The sequence below is a fragment of the Scylla paramamosain genome, chromosome 41, assembly GCF_035594125.1.
Source record: "Scylla paramamosain isolate STU-SP2022 chromosome 41, ASM3559412v1, whole genome shotgun sequence".
Lineage (NCBI taxonomy): Eukaryota > Metazoa > Arthropoda > Malacostraca > Decapoda > Portunidae > Scylla > Scylla paramamosain.
The window spans coordinates 5169467-5186966 of record NC_087191.1 but is presented as its reverse complement, the minus strand read 5'-3'; the positions used below and the strand labels follow the sequence as shown (position 1 = coordinate 5186966).

General features: G+C 43.6%; 1 protein-coding gene across 2 annotated transcripts in view; it reads left to right on the top strand.

Annotated features, from left to right (window-relative positions):
- Positions 1-17500, top strand: part of LOC135092857 (coiled-coil domain-containing protein 63-like) — a 68683-nt gene that overhangs the window by 31996 nt on the left and 19187 nt on the right. For both annotated transcript variants that reach the window (XM_063991605.1, XM_063991604.1), the window contains one exon: positions 15945-16055. In XM_063991605.1, the coding sequence (XP_063847675.1) occupies positions 15945-16055 (111 nt within the window). The remainder of the gene's footprint in view (positions 1-15944; positions 16056-17500) is intronic.

Below are 17500 nucleotides of genomic sequence, written 5' to 3'. Positions count from 1 at the left end.
GTTTTTACGAGTTGTACGGACTACTTCGAACAAGGGAAATGATGGAAGTTATCTTGTATGTTTGGGGCTACAGGCAGTCGGGAGTAAAAACAAATCCTTAGGGTTGTTGCAGTGGTTTCTTGACTGCGTCCACACCAACGAAAACATGCGAACAGGTGTCTAGATCCTGGTTAATGATGACCGTAGTAGCAGGGGACCGAGGCTGAGCTAGTCGCAGGTCATTCATCCAGGATTTGAGTGTGGAAGTGTAATCCTGAATACTGCCTGGGGCTTGCTGTGGAATGTAGTTGAGGAATGTAGTGTGCCGGAGTGTGGCTCCGTAGACTAATTCGGTGGAAGAGTGCCCTAGGTCGGTCTTTATTGATGACTGAATTCCTAGAAGAACTAAGGGCACAGCTTGGAGCCAGTCTTCACGTTGCTGAAGTGTTGCAGCTAAGGAGGCCTTGAGTTGACGGTGGAAGCGTTCGACCATACCATTAGCTTGGGGATTGCAGCTGTGGCGGTGAATACCAAGTAAGGTCATGAGTTTGCCCCCACAACTGCGATTCAAACTGGTTGCCACGGTCAGAGGTGAGATGACAAGGAACATCGGATCTTGATATCCACGTGTGTATGAGGGCACAGGCAACAGAGTCCACATTGATGTCGGGTATCAACATTGCTTTAGGCTAGCGGATGAAGCGGTCTACACAGGTAAATATGTAGCGGAACCAGTCCGAGGAATGTAGAGGACCAACGATATCGACATGTATGCGGTCGAATCAGGTCGAAGGTGGAGCGAATATCATCGGTTGTGAGTGCGTGTGCCTGTGAACTTTGCTGGCTTGGCATTTGATGCAGGCCTTAGTCCATTCACGCACCTCTTTGTTGATGCCAGTCCACAGGAATCTGGAGGTCATCATGTGCTGAAATGCCCGGATACCTGTGTGTGATAAATGGTGTAGTTGCCGGAAAAGGTGCTGTTGGTGTTTCTTTGGCACGTAGGGGCTGTGTCCCTGGTAGTTGCAGTCTTTTGATAGACAATGCAGGATTCTCCAGGAATTGCTTGAGCTCTTGGTCGTCGACATGGTCAGCAGCTATGGCGGCATAGTTTGTTAGAGGAGAGGCTCCACCTGTAGAAATGCAAGGCACTGTGTCGACAGGGGGATTGTCTGGACCTTTCACATGGCGGATGTCTGTGGTGAGCTCCAAGATGTACTCAATATGACGTAGCTGTCGAGAATGAAGAGGGAGGCAGGTGCTTTATGGTTCGGGTAAACATAGAACTGGCAACCCTCGATAAAGTAATAGAACCTCTTGATGGCTTTGGATATAGCCAAGAGCTCCCTGTCAAATGCGCTGTACTTTGTGTCGGCGCTGGAAAACTTTTTGGAGAAGAATGTAATTGGTCTCCAGTCTTCCTCCGTGAGTAGCTGGAGGACAGTGCCAACTCCTGTGTTACATGCATTCGTAGCAATGGAGGTAGGAGCATCTAGAGAGAGGAAGGTGAGCGTGGCGGTATCAGTCAGTGCTTGCTTGACAACAGTAAAGGCGTCGACTGCTTCAGGAGTCCACTGGAGTGTGATGGATTGACCGAGTTTGATGGGTTTGAACAGAGTGGCTGAAGTAATAGTGAGCATTTCGCTAAGAAGCGGTTGTAGTAGTTTACCATGCCTAGAAATTCTTTGGGCTGGCGCTGTGTCGACGGCTTGGAAAACTGCTGGAATGATGTACTCTTAAACTGGAGCAGGGTGATACCGGCTGAAAAAAACTGTATGATCCAGGAAGGTAACTGTAGACACACCGAAGACACTCTTGGTGGCGTTTATTTGCACACCGTAATCATTCAGTCGTGTAGGATTCGTTGGAGGTGCTGGCGGTGTGTGTCTTCGTCAGGACTGGCAATTAGAAGGTCATCTATGTAGCTGAAGCAGAATTCCAGACCACTGGTGACTTCATCGATAAAACGCTGGAAGGTCAGGGCAGCATTGTGTGATCCAAAAGGCTTACGGACATATTTGAATAGGCCAAAAGGAGTGATTAAGGCCGTCTACAGGATGTCCACAGTAGTAACAGGGACCTTGACAAGGTCGATGCTTGAGAAGACCATGTTGCCGTGAAGCTGAGAGGAGAATTCCTGGGCACTGGGTACCTATCCATAACAGTCCTTGAGTTGAGAGCACGGTAGTCATCACACGGTCTGATATCGCCATTCTTCTTGTTGACAATGTACAAGGTGGATGACCAATTACTGGAACTCAGATGAATGATTCCTTGCTACATGAGGGACTCAAATTCGGCCTTGGCGAGTCAGGAGCGAGACGGTGGGCTTTGACATACACTGGTGGGTTGGTTCTTTCGATGTGGTGCATGACGTAGTGCTTCACTGGTTTGGTCGCTGAGTAAGGCTGTGTGAGAGTCGGGAAGGACTTGATAAGTGTGGCGTAAGGGTCGTCGTTGCACGCACCAGAGATCTTGGTGCTTTCCTTAGAGATGATGCCTGCAGGGCTGTGATATGGATGAGTGGATCAAGCAGGCAGCGGCGTTTGACATCTAACAAAAGGTTGTACTGGTTAAGGAAATCCGGGCTTAGTATGGCTTGAGACACTGCAGCCACGTAGAAAGTCCATTCGAAAGAGCGACGTAGGCCTAACTCGAGCAGTAAGGTACACTGGAATGGCAGTACCGTTGGCAGTGTAGAGTTGTGTAACTTAAGGCAGGGATCTCTAAGTAGCTGTGGCCGGTAGGACGCTAACTTCTGCTCCAGTGTCGATGAGAAACCTGTGGTTCGTTAATGGATCGTAGATGTGGTCAGTGTACTTGAATGGTGAACACTATGCGTCCCTAGCTCGCTGTTGGCATTTAAAGGCTAATTGTTCCTGTTGGGAGCGGTAAAGTTACAAGGTTGCTGACACTTGAAAGCCTTATCACCGAACTTCTTGTGGTAGAAGCATAGTTGGTTCCGATTTGCAGATGGAGGTGGCCCTCGTGGTTTCCTGAAGAATCTGCCTCTGGAACGTGGGCGGGAACGAGAGCGTGAACGTGAAGAGGAATGGCTCGCATAGCTCCTGCTTCAGGTTATTGACCTCGAGCATCAGTTTAAAAACAATAACTGTGAGGTTGTCAGCATCTTGTGTTGCAACGTTGTTGATTGGTGTTAGTGTTGAGGATATGGTTGACATGAACTCATCCGCAAGTTTGGAAAGTTTATCCAGTGTGAGTTTGTCATTAACACTGAAGAGGTTGTTCTGTATAGCCGCAGGAAGGCGCTAATAGTAAAGTTGCTTGAAGATATCCTTGTCATAGGAAACATACTTGTCGCCGAGCAACTTCTACTATCGGTGCAACAGGTTAGTAGGCTTCTCATTACCAAGCTCTTCCCTGGAAAGAAGCTCTTGAAGCCTTGTGGCAACCGAGTATTGAAGGCGTGACAGGACTGCGGTTTTCATGTCCTCATAAGGGGTATTAGAGGAGATGGCTGCGCTGATGACGTCGGAGACTTTAGAAAGGACGTCTGGAGGTATCAGTGAGACTACATGGGTGAACTTAGTAAGGTCTTTAGTTTCGTTGGAGGTCTTAAACTTGCACTCAAGGATAGAGAACCATATACAAGGACAACGGAACATTGAACCTCTGAAGGCTTCCGTGGCAGCAAAACTGTCGGTTGGGTTGCCGCCTTCGAGCTTGGGGGTTTGAATGGCACTGCCTTGCGCCATAGTAGCGAGTTGTGGGTTTGTGAAACAACGTGTAGGTGCTACTAAAAAAAAAAAAAAAAAAAAAAAGCCGCAGCGCATGCACTAGTGCTGGCAACAATGGGCCAGAGCACACACATAAGGACACATTGGACAACCAGAGTAATTATGGCTAACACCCGGTAACACTTCACACTTTTGTATGTAATACATGGATGTAGTAATTGAAGTATATCCACGGATGAGTGCGCGAAGCTGTAGTAATCCATGGATGAAAGCGCGAACCTGTAGTAATCCACGGATGAGAGCGCGAAGCTGCAGTAATGCACGGATGAAAGCGTAAAGCTGTAATAATCAAGGGCAAAGCAATATCTGGATGGTATGTAATCACTTTAACGTCGCGAGACGGGTAGGGGGCGTGAAGCGCGGTGAAGGAACAAGCGCTGGCAAGGTAGATGAAGGGGCGTGAGGCCCAGCGGTAAATATGGTGGATACCCTCACGAGAGTACAGGGGAGAACGATGCAGCAACCATCGTTGGTGCATGGACGCTGAGGGCGTCAGGGGAGAAAGATGCAGTAACCATCGTTGGGGAGTGGACGCTGAGGGCGTCAGGGAATTGTCACTGAGGGTGCCAGGGAAAGGACGCTAAAGGCGTCAGGGGGGGAGTAGACGCTGAGGGCATCAGTGGGGGAGTAGACGCTGAGGTCGTCAGAGTGGGGAAGGAGGTGGCAGTTCCCACTCTGATGAGCGAGAATTCTACGGCCCAAGAAACAAGTTTGCGAGCCCTGCTTGCAGAGGCACTGCCTGTATCCTTAGGGATAATCAGATAGATACGACGGGATGATTACCTCCGCAGTTCGTCATACCATAGAAGGACGCCCTTTGGATGGCGCCGGCAAGATCCTTAATCCATAGCATAACCCTCGGGGTCACCAAATGTTGGTGGTATAGTGTGTTCTAGCTATGCTATGGATGGACCAGTCAAAATTTAAGAGAAACTATTAGGACAGTTTCAACCAAGTAACTGATCGCTTTTTTTTTTTTCTTTTTGATTGGATCAGTTGCATATTTATTCAAAAGGTGCTAAGCTGTACAGTTTACAAAAGAATATGCTACATTATCTATGATATTTTTGTAACATACATAAATATTTGAAAATATTAATTTTTATGTAACTACTATTACAAAAAATTAAATCTACAGTAATTAATTGATAAAATATAAATATCACTCAATAAACAATTCAATTTTCAATTGATTTAGTTCACTCTTTTTTTTTTCTTTATCCATTTTTCTACTTCCTCTTGTGGTAAAAAAAAGAAAACGCAATTTTTTTGAACGGATACACTACAGACACAGGAAGTCAGCAGTGGGTGGATCCTTCTCCTTCTGTAACGGATCAGCATCCTGAGGATCTTTAACCCCAGAAATATTACCGACAAACTTAATAGGAGCTCTTATAGCGTCGGTCCAGCCTGTACAGAATGGGCATCGCAAGTAACATCAAACAATGGGAAACTCGTCGATGTGCCCCAAAATAGTCAAATGATGGGTCTACATCAGGCGTTGCTCTTCTGAGACAACGATACCAGAACATCCAGTGTCTCTGACGATGGAGGATGACCAGGATCCATTGATTGTCCCGTTAACCGAATAGTGAGGGACACTACGATCATTTAAACAAAAAACCAGCCTTGTATTCGGGACCACTGGTGGCTGAGTCCTTAAAAGCTTAGGGGTTCTTGGGATAACGTGGCCAAATATATCCCTCTTCTCCATAGTTGTGACATTTGACAGTGGAAAGAAGTTGCCTGTTGGCCGAGGGAGCTTGAGACTGGTGAAGCTGGGCAGGGTGAGAGAAGGGTCTCTTGAGATGGTTGGAGGAGGCCCTCGGGTAGGCATTCCGGGCTGACGCCCAGTCATCGGCGAGCTGGATAGCCTCTCTGAAATCAGTAGTGCGGTTCTCCTTGATAAAGAGACGGAGTTCTAAAACCATAAATTCCTTTAGATCTATACATGTTGATGCCACTTTAGATGACTCAATCCACGCCTCAAAAAGTCTGATCAGTTGTGTGGCAAACTGATGATAGTTTTGTCCTACCTTAGTTTTTGCCGATCTAAAATCTACGCGATAGTCATCAGGAGTTTTACTGAAGCTCATAAGCAAAGCCTGCTTGAGTAACTGATAGTCGTTGGTGACTGAGCATGGGAGAGAAGCGTACAACTCTGCAGCTTTCCCAATAAGGAGGCTTCCAAGCCTGATAGCGTGTCTTGGCTGAGCTCTAACAGTTGTGCCACCTGCTCAAACTTCACAAGGTAGACAGCGATGTCCTCGTCCTTTTACGTCGGTAAGGTAGGTCTGGAGACAAAATCATTGGTAAGGTGACAGAGAGCTTACCCCTAGCACTGAGCTCAGCCAGCCTAATTTCTTTTTCCCTCTCAGCCTGTGGTTCTTGAGCGTCTCTGTCCGCTTGTTCCTGATCTTCTCTCGCTTCCTTTTGAGCTTCTCTCTTTCGGTGCCGTTCCTCCTGTTCTATCGCTTGTTGTTGTATAATCCGCTGGCAGACGTCTTTGCTTTGAAGACCCAACGTCATCAGAAATATTCATGACAAACCCAGAGAGAAAAGAAAAGAAAATCGATACTCACAAAATCTCGTACTGGAACGAGCCAGACAACACCTCAACACGAACAAATGACGGCGTATGCAGTAACCGACGGATATTTGACAGTGCTGGTGAGAGGAAAATTCGGGTCTCACCATCCAACCTTACTTCCGAGCCTCAGGCAGCAAGGGCACGCAATGGCGATTAGAAAACGAGCAATTAGCATCCAATTTCAGCAAGGTTAACAACCTTGTGGCGGCGAGGCCGCCACAATTTTTTTTTTTTTTTCTTATGTAGGAGAGACACCGGCCAAAAGCAACAAAAATCCAGTAAACAAAAAGCCCACTCAGATGCCTGTCCCCGAACAGGGTCCGAGGCGGTACTCAAAAATTTAAGGACAAGTGTCTTGAAACCTCCCTCTTGAAGGAGGTCAAGTCTTATGAAGTTAAAAAATACAAAAGCAGGCAGGGAGTTCTGGAGTTTACCAAGGAAAGGGCTGGATGATTGAATGATTTAGAATACTAGTTAACACGTGCATTAGAGAGGTGGACAGGATAGGGATGAGAAAAAGAAAGTCTTGTGCAGCATGACCGCAGGAGGAGGGGAGGCCTGCAGTTAGCAAGATCAGAAGAGCACATAGCATGAAAATAGCGGTAGAAAATAGCAAGAGATGCAACATTGCGGAAATGGGAAAGAGGCTGAAGACAGTCAGTCAGTTAGAGGAAAGGAGTCGATGAGATAAAAAAGCTTTTGATTCGACCCTGTCTAAAAGAGCGGTATGAGTGGAGCCCCACCCCTCCAGACATGTGAAGCATACTCCTTACATGGACAAATAAGGCTCTTCTAAAGTTAGCAGCTGGGAGATAAGAAAAACTGGCGGAGATGTCTCAGAATTCCTAACATCATAGAAGCTGTTTTAGCTAGAGATGAGATGTGAAGTTTCCAGTTTAAATTATAAGAAAAGGACAGACTGAGGATGTTCACTGTAGAAGAGGAGGACAGTTGAGTGTCATTAAAGGAGAGGGGATAGTAGTCTGGAAGTTTGTGTTGAGTTTATAGATGGAGGAATTGAGTTTTTGAGGCACTGAACAATACCAAGTTTGCTCTTCCCAAGTCAAAAATTTTAGAGATCAGAAGTCAGGCGTTCTCTGGCTTCCCTGCGTGAACTGTTTACTTCCTGACGGGTTGGACGTCTAAAAAAGACATGGAAAAGTGCATGATGGTATCTTCAGTGTAGAAGTTGATAGGACAAGAAGTTTGGTTTAGAAGATCATTGATGAATAATAGGAAAAGAGTGAGTGACAGGACAGAACCCTGAGGAACACCACTGTTATAGATTTAGATTTAAATTTAGGAAAACAACAGTAACCGTCTACCACAGCAGTAATAGAACGGTCTGAGAGGAAACTTGAGATTAAGTTACAGAGAAAAGAATAGAAGCTGTAGGGGACTAGTTTGGAAATTAAAGCTTTGTGCCAGACTCTATCAAAAGCTTTTGAAATGTCTAATGCAACAGCAAAAGTTTCACCCAAATCTCGAAAAGATGATGACCAGAACTCAGACCAGTAGAGCGGCCTTGACGGAATCCATACTGGCGATCAGATAGAAGGCTGTGAAGTGATAGATGTTTAAGAATCTACCTGTTGAGGATAGATTCAAAAATTTTTGATAGGTAGGAAATTAAAGCAATAGGATCGTAATTTGAGGGATTAGAACGGTCACCCTTTTTAGGAACAGGCTGAATGTAGGCAAACTTACAGCAATAAGGAAGGGTAGATGTTGACAGACAGAGTTGAAAAAGTTTGACTAGGCAAGGTGCAAGCACAGAGACGCAGTTTCAGAGAACACTAAAAGAGAAAACTAAAAGGCCCACAAGCCTTCTGAGGGTTTAGGCTAATGACGGCATGGAAACCACCATTGTGAAAAATTTTAATAGGTAGCATGAAGTAGTCAGAGTGGAAGAGAGGGAGGAACAAGCCCTGAATCATCCAAGGTACAGTTTTTAACAAAGATATGAGCCATCTGGTTGAATAAAGGAGGGAAAGGAGATGTTTTTGGCTAGGTGCTAGAAGTCACGAGCTTAGTTAGATCTTGAAAGATTTTGACACTTTCTATTAATGGAGAAGTTCTGGCTACTTTGAGAATAGACTTGGCATGATTCCGGGCAGAAATATAAAGCACATGAGATTCTGGTAATGGAAGGCTTAAGTACTTTTTGTTGGCCACCTCTCTATCATGTATAGAACAAGAACAGGCTGTGTTAAACCAAGATTTGGAAGGTTTAGATTGAGAAAAGGAGTGAGGAATGTATGCATTCATGCCAGACACTATCACCTATTATGCGCTCGGCACACAGAGGTGGGTCTCTGACACAGAAGCAGCAGTCATTCAAAGGAAAATCAGAAAAATACCTTTTTAGGTCCTCTCAACTAGAAGAAGCAAAACGCCAGAGCCGAATGGAGAAGATAGGATAACAGCACAAGCAGAAGGATTAGAGGTCAAGAATGTTGGGCGTATCTCCAAGACGGTCAGGAATACGAACAGAGTGCTACACCAGTTGCTCTAGGTCGTGGAGGATAGCAAAATTCAGGGCTAGTTCACCAGGATAGTCAATGAAAGGAGAGAAAAACCAAAGCTGGTGCTGAACATTGAAATCTCCAAGGATGGAGATATCTGCAAAAGGGAAGCAAGTCAGAAATATGGATAGAGAAAGTAGGAGGGAACAGAAAAGGGGTTACTATTAGTTGCCTCAGACACCTGTGTTTCAGTGAGGAAAAGAAGGTGAAGTTTAGTAGAGATGGTGTTCTTCAGACTAAAAAAAAGATCTAAGACAGCGAATATTGCAGAAATTAATGAAGAAAAAGTTGAGGGGAAGGGTGGGATCAAGACACTTTGGGTCGATACCAAAAGAGCAGTCCGATCTGGGGACATTAATTTTGTGGTCCCCTCCCCAGATGGGGACTTCAAGCCTGGGGCAGGAGTCACCTTGATAATTTTGAATGAGAGGTGTGTGTGTGTGTGTGTGTGTGTGTGTGTGTGTGTGTGTGTGTGTGTGTGTGTGTGTGTGTGTGTGTGTGTGTGTGTGTGTGTGTAATTAGGTGCTCGTAGTTTTGTGTGAAGGAAAAGAGTTGTCTTTAGAGGGCAGGCTGTGACTGCCCCCTTGTGTTGAGACCCAAAGGGAAACGTTCAGCGAGGTCACAGCTGAGTTTAATGATAGGTTCACAGTACACCCTGATACAGTGCTTTAGACCTCACTGGAAGTAATTATCGTTTCGGCAGGTGCTTACTGTTTTGTGGGACGAGGGGTCCCAGGTGCATGGTTTCGAATCATAGCCACGATCCGAAGGTAAGAAGGGCATACTCTCGGGGTAACGGTTTTCATATGCCGAAACCAACGTCTTTCGTTAAGAGGCACCGTCCTAACTCTGATAAACAAAGGAAAACCGGAACTAAAACCGGAAAAAAAAAGTTTTCAAGTACTGAAACAAGTATAGTGGTTTCTATTTCGTTTTTTTTTTTTTTTTTACAATATACTGATAATCAGGAAAAGTTAAGTGACATGGCCGCGATGTTTTCAACTGACTCAGTAACGGTCGCTGCTTCCTCTCAGCTCGCTGTATCACTGATTATCGTCTTCTTCCTGCATTTTGCTCTGATCGTGCTTGTTCTCTTTGGCTGGCGACGTTTCTCAAAACCTCGGCGTTCCACTCAGGCCTCCTGTGACACCACCCGCTCTGCTGGAAGTGACCCCTTGCCATACGCCACTCTCAAGCGTGAATACTTGGAGTTCATTTCTTTCCTTTTCACTGAGTTCAAGTACCACTGTTTCCGTCAGGTTAACGATTATAAATACATGAAAGCGTGGGTGTCGGTCTTCAAAAAAGTGTGCCTTTGTTACGGAAGAATTGAAAGGTTAGCACAAGCCAAGGAGTTCATTCAAGGGTGGAGGGAAGGCATGAAGAAAGGCCGGCAGACTGGGTGGAAGGATGGGTACCATAAAGGGCTCCTGAAGGGGTACACCAAAGGAAACAGAAGTAACTACCGTAAAGGGAAGAAGGAAGGACTAAAGACCGGCGACGAGGATGGCTACAAAGTAGGCTACAGTGAAGGCTACAGTGCAGGCCACGCTAATGGCTGCACCACAGCGTGCAGAAGAGGCCGAGGGAAGGTGAAAGGGAAGACCTTGGGATGGTGATGAAACGCATGGCCACCAAAAACACTTCCTCTTGAAATAAGATGCAATCAAGGGAAGTCGTGCCTATAAACAATTATAAACGTGGGTTTTGCCAATAATAACTACATCACCCCTTCATGTGAACTTCATGTGAACTTCGTGGTCAGGATCCATATGGCTGTGACACTGTCTTTTTGCTTATGACCTACGTTCAAAGGGAGGCTTGACATCCACAATAATAAAGCAACGGATACCATGTACTGAAAAAAAAAAAAACTTGAGAAATTAGTTTGCTTGTTAATATTATCGCGCAGCCAAAAACTGGGAAATTTCTTCATTATCTCATAAGTATTGTAACAGATGCCACACTAAAAAGAAAAACAAAGAAAACGGCCGAAACGCGATTCTTTTCCTGCCCCCATTTCCTACTAGAGCTATCTCGCCGCACCTCACTACTTTCTAAAGACTCTTGTTGAAGTGAAAAATAATTTTAAGTGTTTTTATGGTTCCAGTGACAGATTAACAAGAAGTCTACACAATTAAAAGGAGAAACATTATATTCTGAAACACCACTGCGTCACACCTCACTACTTTGTAAAGACCCTTGTTAAAGTGAAAAATCATTTTAAGTGTTTTTTTTTTTATGGTTCTAGTGACAGATTAACAAGAAGTCTACACAATTAAAATGAGAAATACTGAAAACACGATTAATCATTTCTCTGGTATTTGGAAATAGTGGTAGTGAGTAAAAAAATTTTATACGAGTCATTTATTTGTGAGAAAGCCTTGTCTACACGAAACCTCAAGCTGGACAGGGCAGTATGTAGAAGCACAGTACTGGCGACACACACACAACTGGGCCTCTGACACGAAAGCAGTAGTCATTCCAAGGAAAATCAGCAAAATACTTCTTAGGTCCCCCTAACTAGCAGAGGCAAAACGCCAAAGACACCTCTGCTTAGGGAGATCCTGAGGAGAGACTGGAGCAATAGGACAAAATATGAGGTTGTGATCGGAGGAGCCCAACAGAGAAGATAGGATAACAGCATAAGGAGAAGGATTAGAGGTTAGAAAAAGATCTCCAAGACGGCCAGGAATATGAGTAGGGTGTTGCACCTAGGTCGTGGAGGATAGCAAAATTAAAGGCTAATTCACCAGGATGCTCAGTCAAGGGAAAGGAAAGCCATAGCTGGTGGTGAACATTGAAGTCTCCAAGAATGGAGGCCTCCTTAAAAGGGAACAGAGTCAGAATGTGCTCTACTTTGGAAGTTAAGTACTCAAAGAATTTATAGTCAGAGGAGTTAGATTAGAAGTATACAGTATAGATAAATTTAGTTTGAGAGTGGCTGTGTAGTCGTTGCCAGATTGTGGAAAACTCGGAAGATTCAAGAGCGTGGGCACGAGAGCAGGTTCAATCGTTGTGCACATAGACACAACATCCAACTTTGGATTGAAAATAAGGATAGATAAAGTAGAAGGGAACAGAAATGGGGCTGCTCTCAGTTGCCTGTGTTTCAGTGAAGAAAAGAAGATGTAGTTCAGTAGAGGAGAGATGGTTCTACAGATTGAAAATTAGATCTAAGACTGCGAATGTTGCAGAAGTTTATGAAAAAAAAGTTGAGACCTCTCAAGACACTTAGGGTCAATACCAGAGGAGCAGTCTGACCTGGGGACATTTGTGATCCCCTCCCCAGATGGGGACTCCAAGCCATGATAATTTTGAATTTTGAGTGAAGGGTGTGCATGTAATTAGGAGCTTGTAGTTTTGTGTGAAGGAAGAGAGTTTTCTTTAGAGAGCATGGTGTGACTACCCCCTTGCGTTGTGAGACACAAAGAGAAACGTTCAGTGAGGTCACAGATGGGCTTAATGATAAGTTTTCAGCACCCCCTGATCCAGTGCTTTAGACCTCACTGGGACTAATTATCGTTTTGGCAGCTGGCTACTGTCTCCTCTTGTGAGGTAGCTACCAGTCAAATGTCACCAAACCAGAAATTGTGACATAAGAAAAACAAAGGAGTATGGCACCCAGATATAATATTCAAGAAGATTAGTGAGTCAGCATTGGCAATGCAGCCCAGTCGCGATACCAGCAGTAGCGGTAACATAAGAACATAAGAAATAAGGGAAGCTGCAAGAAGCGACCAGGCTTACACGTGTATGAAACTCACCTATCTATTTCCATCTGTTATCCCCATCCATAAACTTGTCTAATCTTCTCTTAAAGCTCTCTAGTGTCCTAGCACTAACTACATGATTACTGAGTCCGTTCCACTCATCTACCACTCTATTTAAGAACCAATTTTTTCCTATCTCCTTCCTAAACCTAATTTTTTTAAGCTTGAACCCGTTATTTCTTGTTCTACCCTGGTTGCTGATCCTAAGAATTTTGCTTACATCTCCCTTATACCACTTAAAGACTTCTATCAGGTCCCCTCTTAACCTACGTCTCTCTAAAGAATGTAAATTTAACAGCTTCAACCTCGCCTCGTAAGGAATACTCCTCATCCCCTGTATCCTTTTAGTCATTCTCCTCTGTACTGATTCTAATAGACCTATATCTTTCCTGTAATGTGGGGGCCAGAACTGCACAGCGTAGTCTAGATAAGGTCTGACCAGCGCCAAGTATAACTTTAATATTACCTCCGACCTTCTACTTTTAACACTCCTAAAAATGAATCCTAGTACCCTATTTGCCTTGTTTCTGGCTTCTATGCATTGTTTCCCTAGACGGAGTTCAGAGCTAACTATAACTCCTAAATTTTTCTCGTACCCTGTAACTACCAGAGTTTGGTTGTTTAATGTGTACCTATTGTGTGGATTTCCTCTACCTACGCTAAGCACTTTGCATTTATTGATATTAAATTGCATTTGCCATCTATCCGTCCATTCATTCATTCTATCTAAGTCTGCCTGCAAGGCGATGGCATCCGATTCTGACCTAATTAATCTACCTATCTTTGTGTCATCCGCAAATTTACTAACATCACTACTAATTCCACTATCCAAGTCATTGATATATATTAGGAATAACAATGGCCCTAATACTGATCCCTGTGGCACCCCACTAATTACATGACCCCACTCGGATTTCGAGCCGTTTATTACCACTCTCTGTCGCCTGTCACCAAGCCATGACCCTATCCAGCCTAACACCTTCCCATCTATCCCGTGTGCCCTAACTTTTCTCAGGAGCCTTTGATTGGGTACCTTGTCAAATGCTTTACTAAACTCCAGATATAAGATATCATAACTATCACCATTATCTACTGCCTCGTACACCTTACTGTAAAACTTAACAAGTTTGTCAGGCAAGACTTCCCCTTCGTGAAGCCATGCTGTGACTGATTTATCAAGTTATGTTTGTCTAAATGTTCCCTAATGTTCCTCGCTATTATTGACTCTAACATTTTACCTACAACTGAAGTTAAGCTGACAGGTCTATAATTAGACGCTAAAGTTTTATCTCCTTTCTTAAAGATGAGTACTACATTAGCTTGCCTCCACATTACTGGTACCTCACCCGACTCCACTGATTTACTAAAGACAGAAACTAACGGCTCATTAATAATCTCTTTACATTCCTTAAGTACTGTGGGATATATTTCATCAGGTCCTGGTGTCTTGAACTTTTTTAGCCTATCTATCTCCTGTTCCACTATCTCCCTAGTTATGGAAATATCTGTCAGCTTTTCATTCTCATCTGCTCTAAACACCTGTTCATTATCTGGCATATCCTGCATGTTTTCGTGGGTGAAGACAGTTAAAAAATAATCATTCAGAAGTTTACTTATCTCCTCCCCAGAACTAACCAGCTCCCCATCTGCTGCCTTTAATGGACCTACAGTATCCTTATTCTTCGTCCTGTATACCTGATAAAATCCCTTGGGGTCCGTCTTCGCCTGGCTGGCTACCTTTAATTCATAATTGTCCTTAGCTTTCCTCGTTAACTTCCTGACTGTTCTAACTAATTCATTATATTGTGTCCTTAAAACTTCTTCACCTGCCCTTAATCTCTTATATATATACTTCTCTTACGCCCTATATAATGCTTTAACCTAGCAGTTATCCATTTAGGGTCATTTTTTTGTGATCTTATTGTTCTATACGGGATATTTGCTAACTGACCTGTATGAACTTTATCTACGAAATATTTATACAATTCAACTACATTTACTACACCTAGTCCCCTCATCTCGTCCCCTACCATCCTCTCCACTCCCTCATCTTCTCGCCTCGACCTCACCTCTCTCATTTCAGCATGCCCTGACATTCCAACATACTCACACCTATCTCCCCCCTTCCTCTTTCCTCCTCCCTTCCGGACACATCTTTCCCTCCTCTTGTCCTACACCCTCACACCTCACCTCACCTCTCTCATCCTACATTATCTCTCTGAACTCCGTCCCTGACCTGACCTCACCCTGCATCCTTTGCCAGTCCACTCCTTGGAGGTACCTTTTTAATTCTTCAAAATCTGCTCTCTTAAAGTCAGGTATTTTACTAGTGTTTTTGTTTCTAACAGTTTCTTCCCATTCTAAATTGTACCTAATTTCCCTATGGTCACTGTTACCTAGCTGTCCTCCAACCTCTACCTGCGTGACTGCTTCCTCCCTGTTAGTAAGAATTAAATCTAGAATATTATTCTCCCTTGTGGGTTCTACGACTACCTGTTTTAAAAAATTATCCTGAATTACCTTAAGAAATTCCTCTGCTTCCTTGTTACCCACTATCAGACTCCAGTCGATATTCCTAAAATTAAAATCTCCTACCACACATACCTGACTGTACCTGCCTGCTCTATTTAATTCCTGCCACAGTGAAGTGTTAATTTCCTCTGTACTGGTCGGTGGTCTGTAAACTACCCCTAGTACTTCTGACTGCGATCCTTCCTTAATATCTACCCATATCGACTCTGCTTTGTTATCTGTTTTAATTCTATTGTTCATACAACACTGTAATGTGTCCCTAACGTATAACGCGACGCCTCCTCCTCTCCTGTTTTCCCTATCTTTATAGAACATTGTATACCCATCTATCTTAACCTCTGTATTAAATACTTTTCCTGACATATCTAACCAAGTTTCAGTTAAAGCATTGATATCAAATTTCTCTACACTCGCTATTCCTCTAAGCAAGTTTATTTTATTCAGAATACTTCTACAGTTTGTGTAGTAAACACTTAAACTATTTCTCACCATCCCTGAGCTAGCTATCTTTCTAGATTTAACTCATTTGCCCCTCGCCTTCTCCTCACTAGCCCTTCTTAGCAACAGTAGTAGCCGTAGCATCGGTATCTGTTGTGGTTTGTGGTATCTGTTGTCGGAGCAGCAGAAGCAACCGGAACACAAACAGTAGCAGTCGCGGCCTCAGTACCAAAGGTGGCTTTTCAACAATGTCAGTATTTTTAACAACTATGCGTAATCTTATAATTTGTTACAGACACTTACATCCTAAACACCTCACTGTTATTATCTTGTGTACCTTGTACAACAGGTCACCAGTCTGACGACGGAGGTGCGGCGCGTCAGTCAACTCATTGACGATACGAGAGGCCGCAGTGAGGAGGAAGGGAGAGATTCACAACGCACTGTTTCATACCTGGAGGTGAATTCTTTTTATCTGTCTGTCTATCTGCCTATCTCTCTTTCTCTCTCTCTCTCTCTCTCTCTCTCTCTCTCTCTCTCTCTCTCTCTCTCTCTCTCTCTCTCTCCAGTATTCTTCACATAAGTAGAAAACCCATTAAATATCTAGAGAAGGGGTTCCCAAACTGTGGGTAATGGCCCACTGGGTGGGGCCATATAGCAAAATTTTAGGTGCCATAAGCTGAGGCTATGTACACATAAAAATCCCAAGGGTCACCACTCTAGAACAATATGAGGTGGAATGAATAAAATTACAGGTATTGCCGGAGTTTTTTTTTTTTTTTTTCATAATGGGCCTTAATAAATGCAGGAATGCAAACAGTCACTGTAGTCACGAGATGTGGATTAGGGGCAGAAGACGGGGACCATGGATGAGCATCAAATTATGAGAAGTGAGTAAAGATCAGAAAAGTTTGGGAGCCACTGATCTAGAGTCTAAACTTTAAACGAAATGAGCATAAATGGAATGACTTTATTAAAGGTTTAGGAGTCAGAGTATGTACGCGATCTCTGGTCAAGAAAGCTCACTGTGCCATTACTTAAAAAAATAAAATAATGATAATAATAAAATTAATAAATAAAAGATGAGTGATCGGACCAGAAAGGACGTCCAGTTGAGTTTCTAAGTTGCCTTGATACTTATCTTTTGAAACAGGTATGTCCAAAGGTATGTTGGACAGAATTGGGGTAAGAGGAAGTGCACGTAGAAAATCTTGTGCGACGAGTCCGTGAGCGGTTAATATTTTTTTTCGGAAGAGTAGTAAACATCGAATAACGATAAAAAAAAAAAAAAAAAAGTAGTAAGACTCTGCTATAGGAGAGAAGTCTATGAGATGAAAGTTGACGACTTTACCTTCTTTGTGAAGTTTATCCCCCCACATTTTAGAAACAGTACGGCCTGTATGGAGTCAACTCCTGGAAGGAGGAAAAATACTGGTAGACACGACACAGAACATAAAATCTATTTTAGGAAGAGAAGAGAAGAGAAGTTGAGATATAAAGTGAAGGGCAGTTCAAATATGTTCAGTGTAGAGAACAGTTGAGTGTCACTGAAGAAGCGTTGATAGTTGTGTAGAAGTTTTTCAGTTGAACAGATGAAGGAATTGAGTTTTTCAGGCAGTGAATCATATAAGGTTTGGCCTGCCCCATTCTCCGAAGCTGAATTTAGCTTATTTCATAAGATAACTTTGGTGTTCAGATTGTGTAGATACATATACCGCAACATATGTTGTTTATTACCACCAAGTATATATAATTTTGTCATGCTGACTCACACCGGTGTCAGAAAATGCCATAGCGACTCAACCCGAAATCCTCTTTTTCCATGACGGCGTGAGTCAACATGGCAAAATTACAGTTATCAAGTTCAATGAGACAAGGTCGTTGGTACAAAGTGTTTGGAGAGTG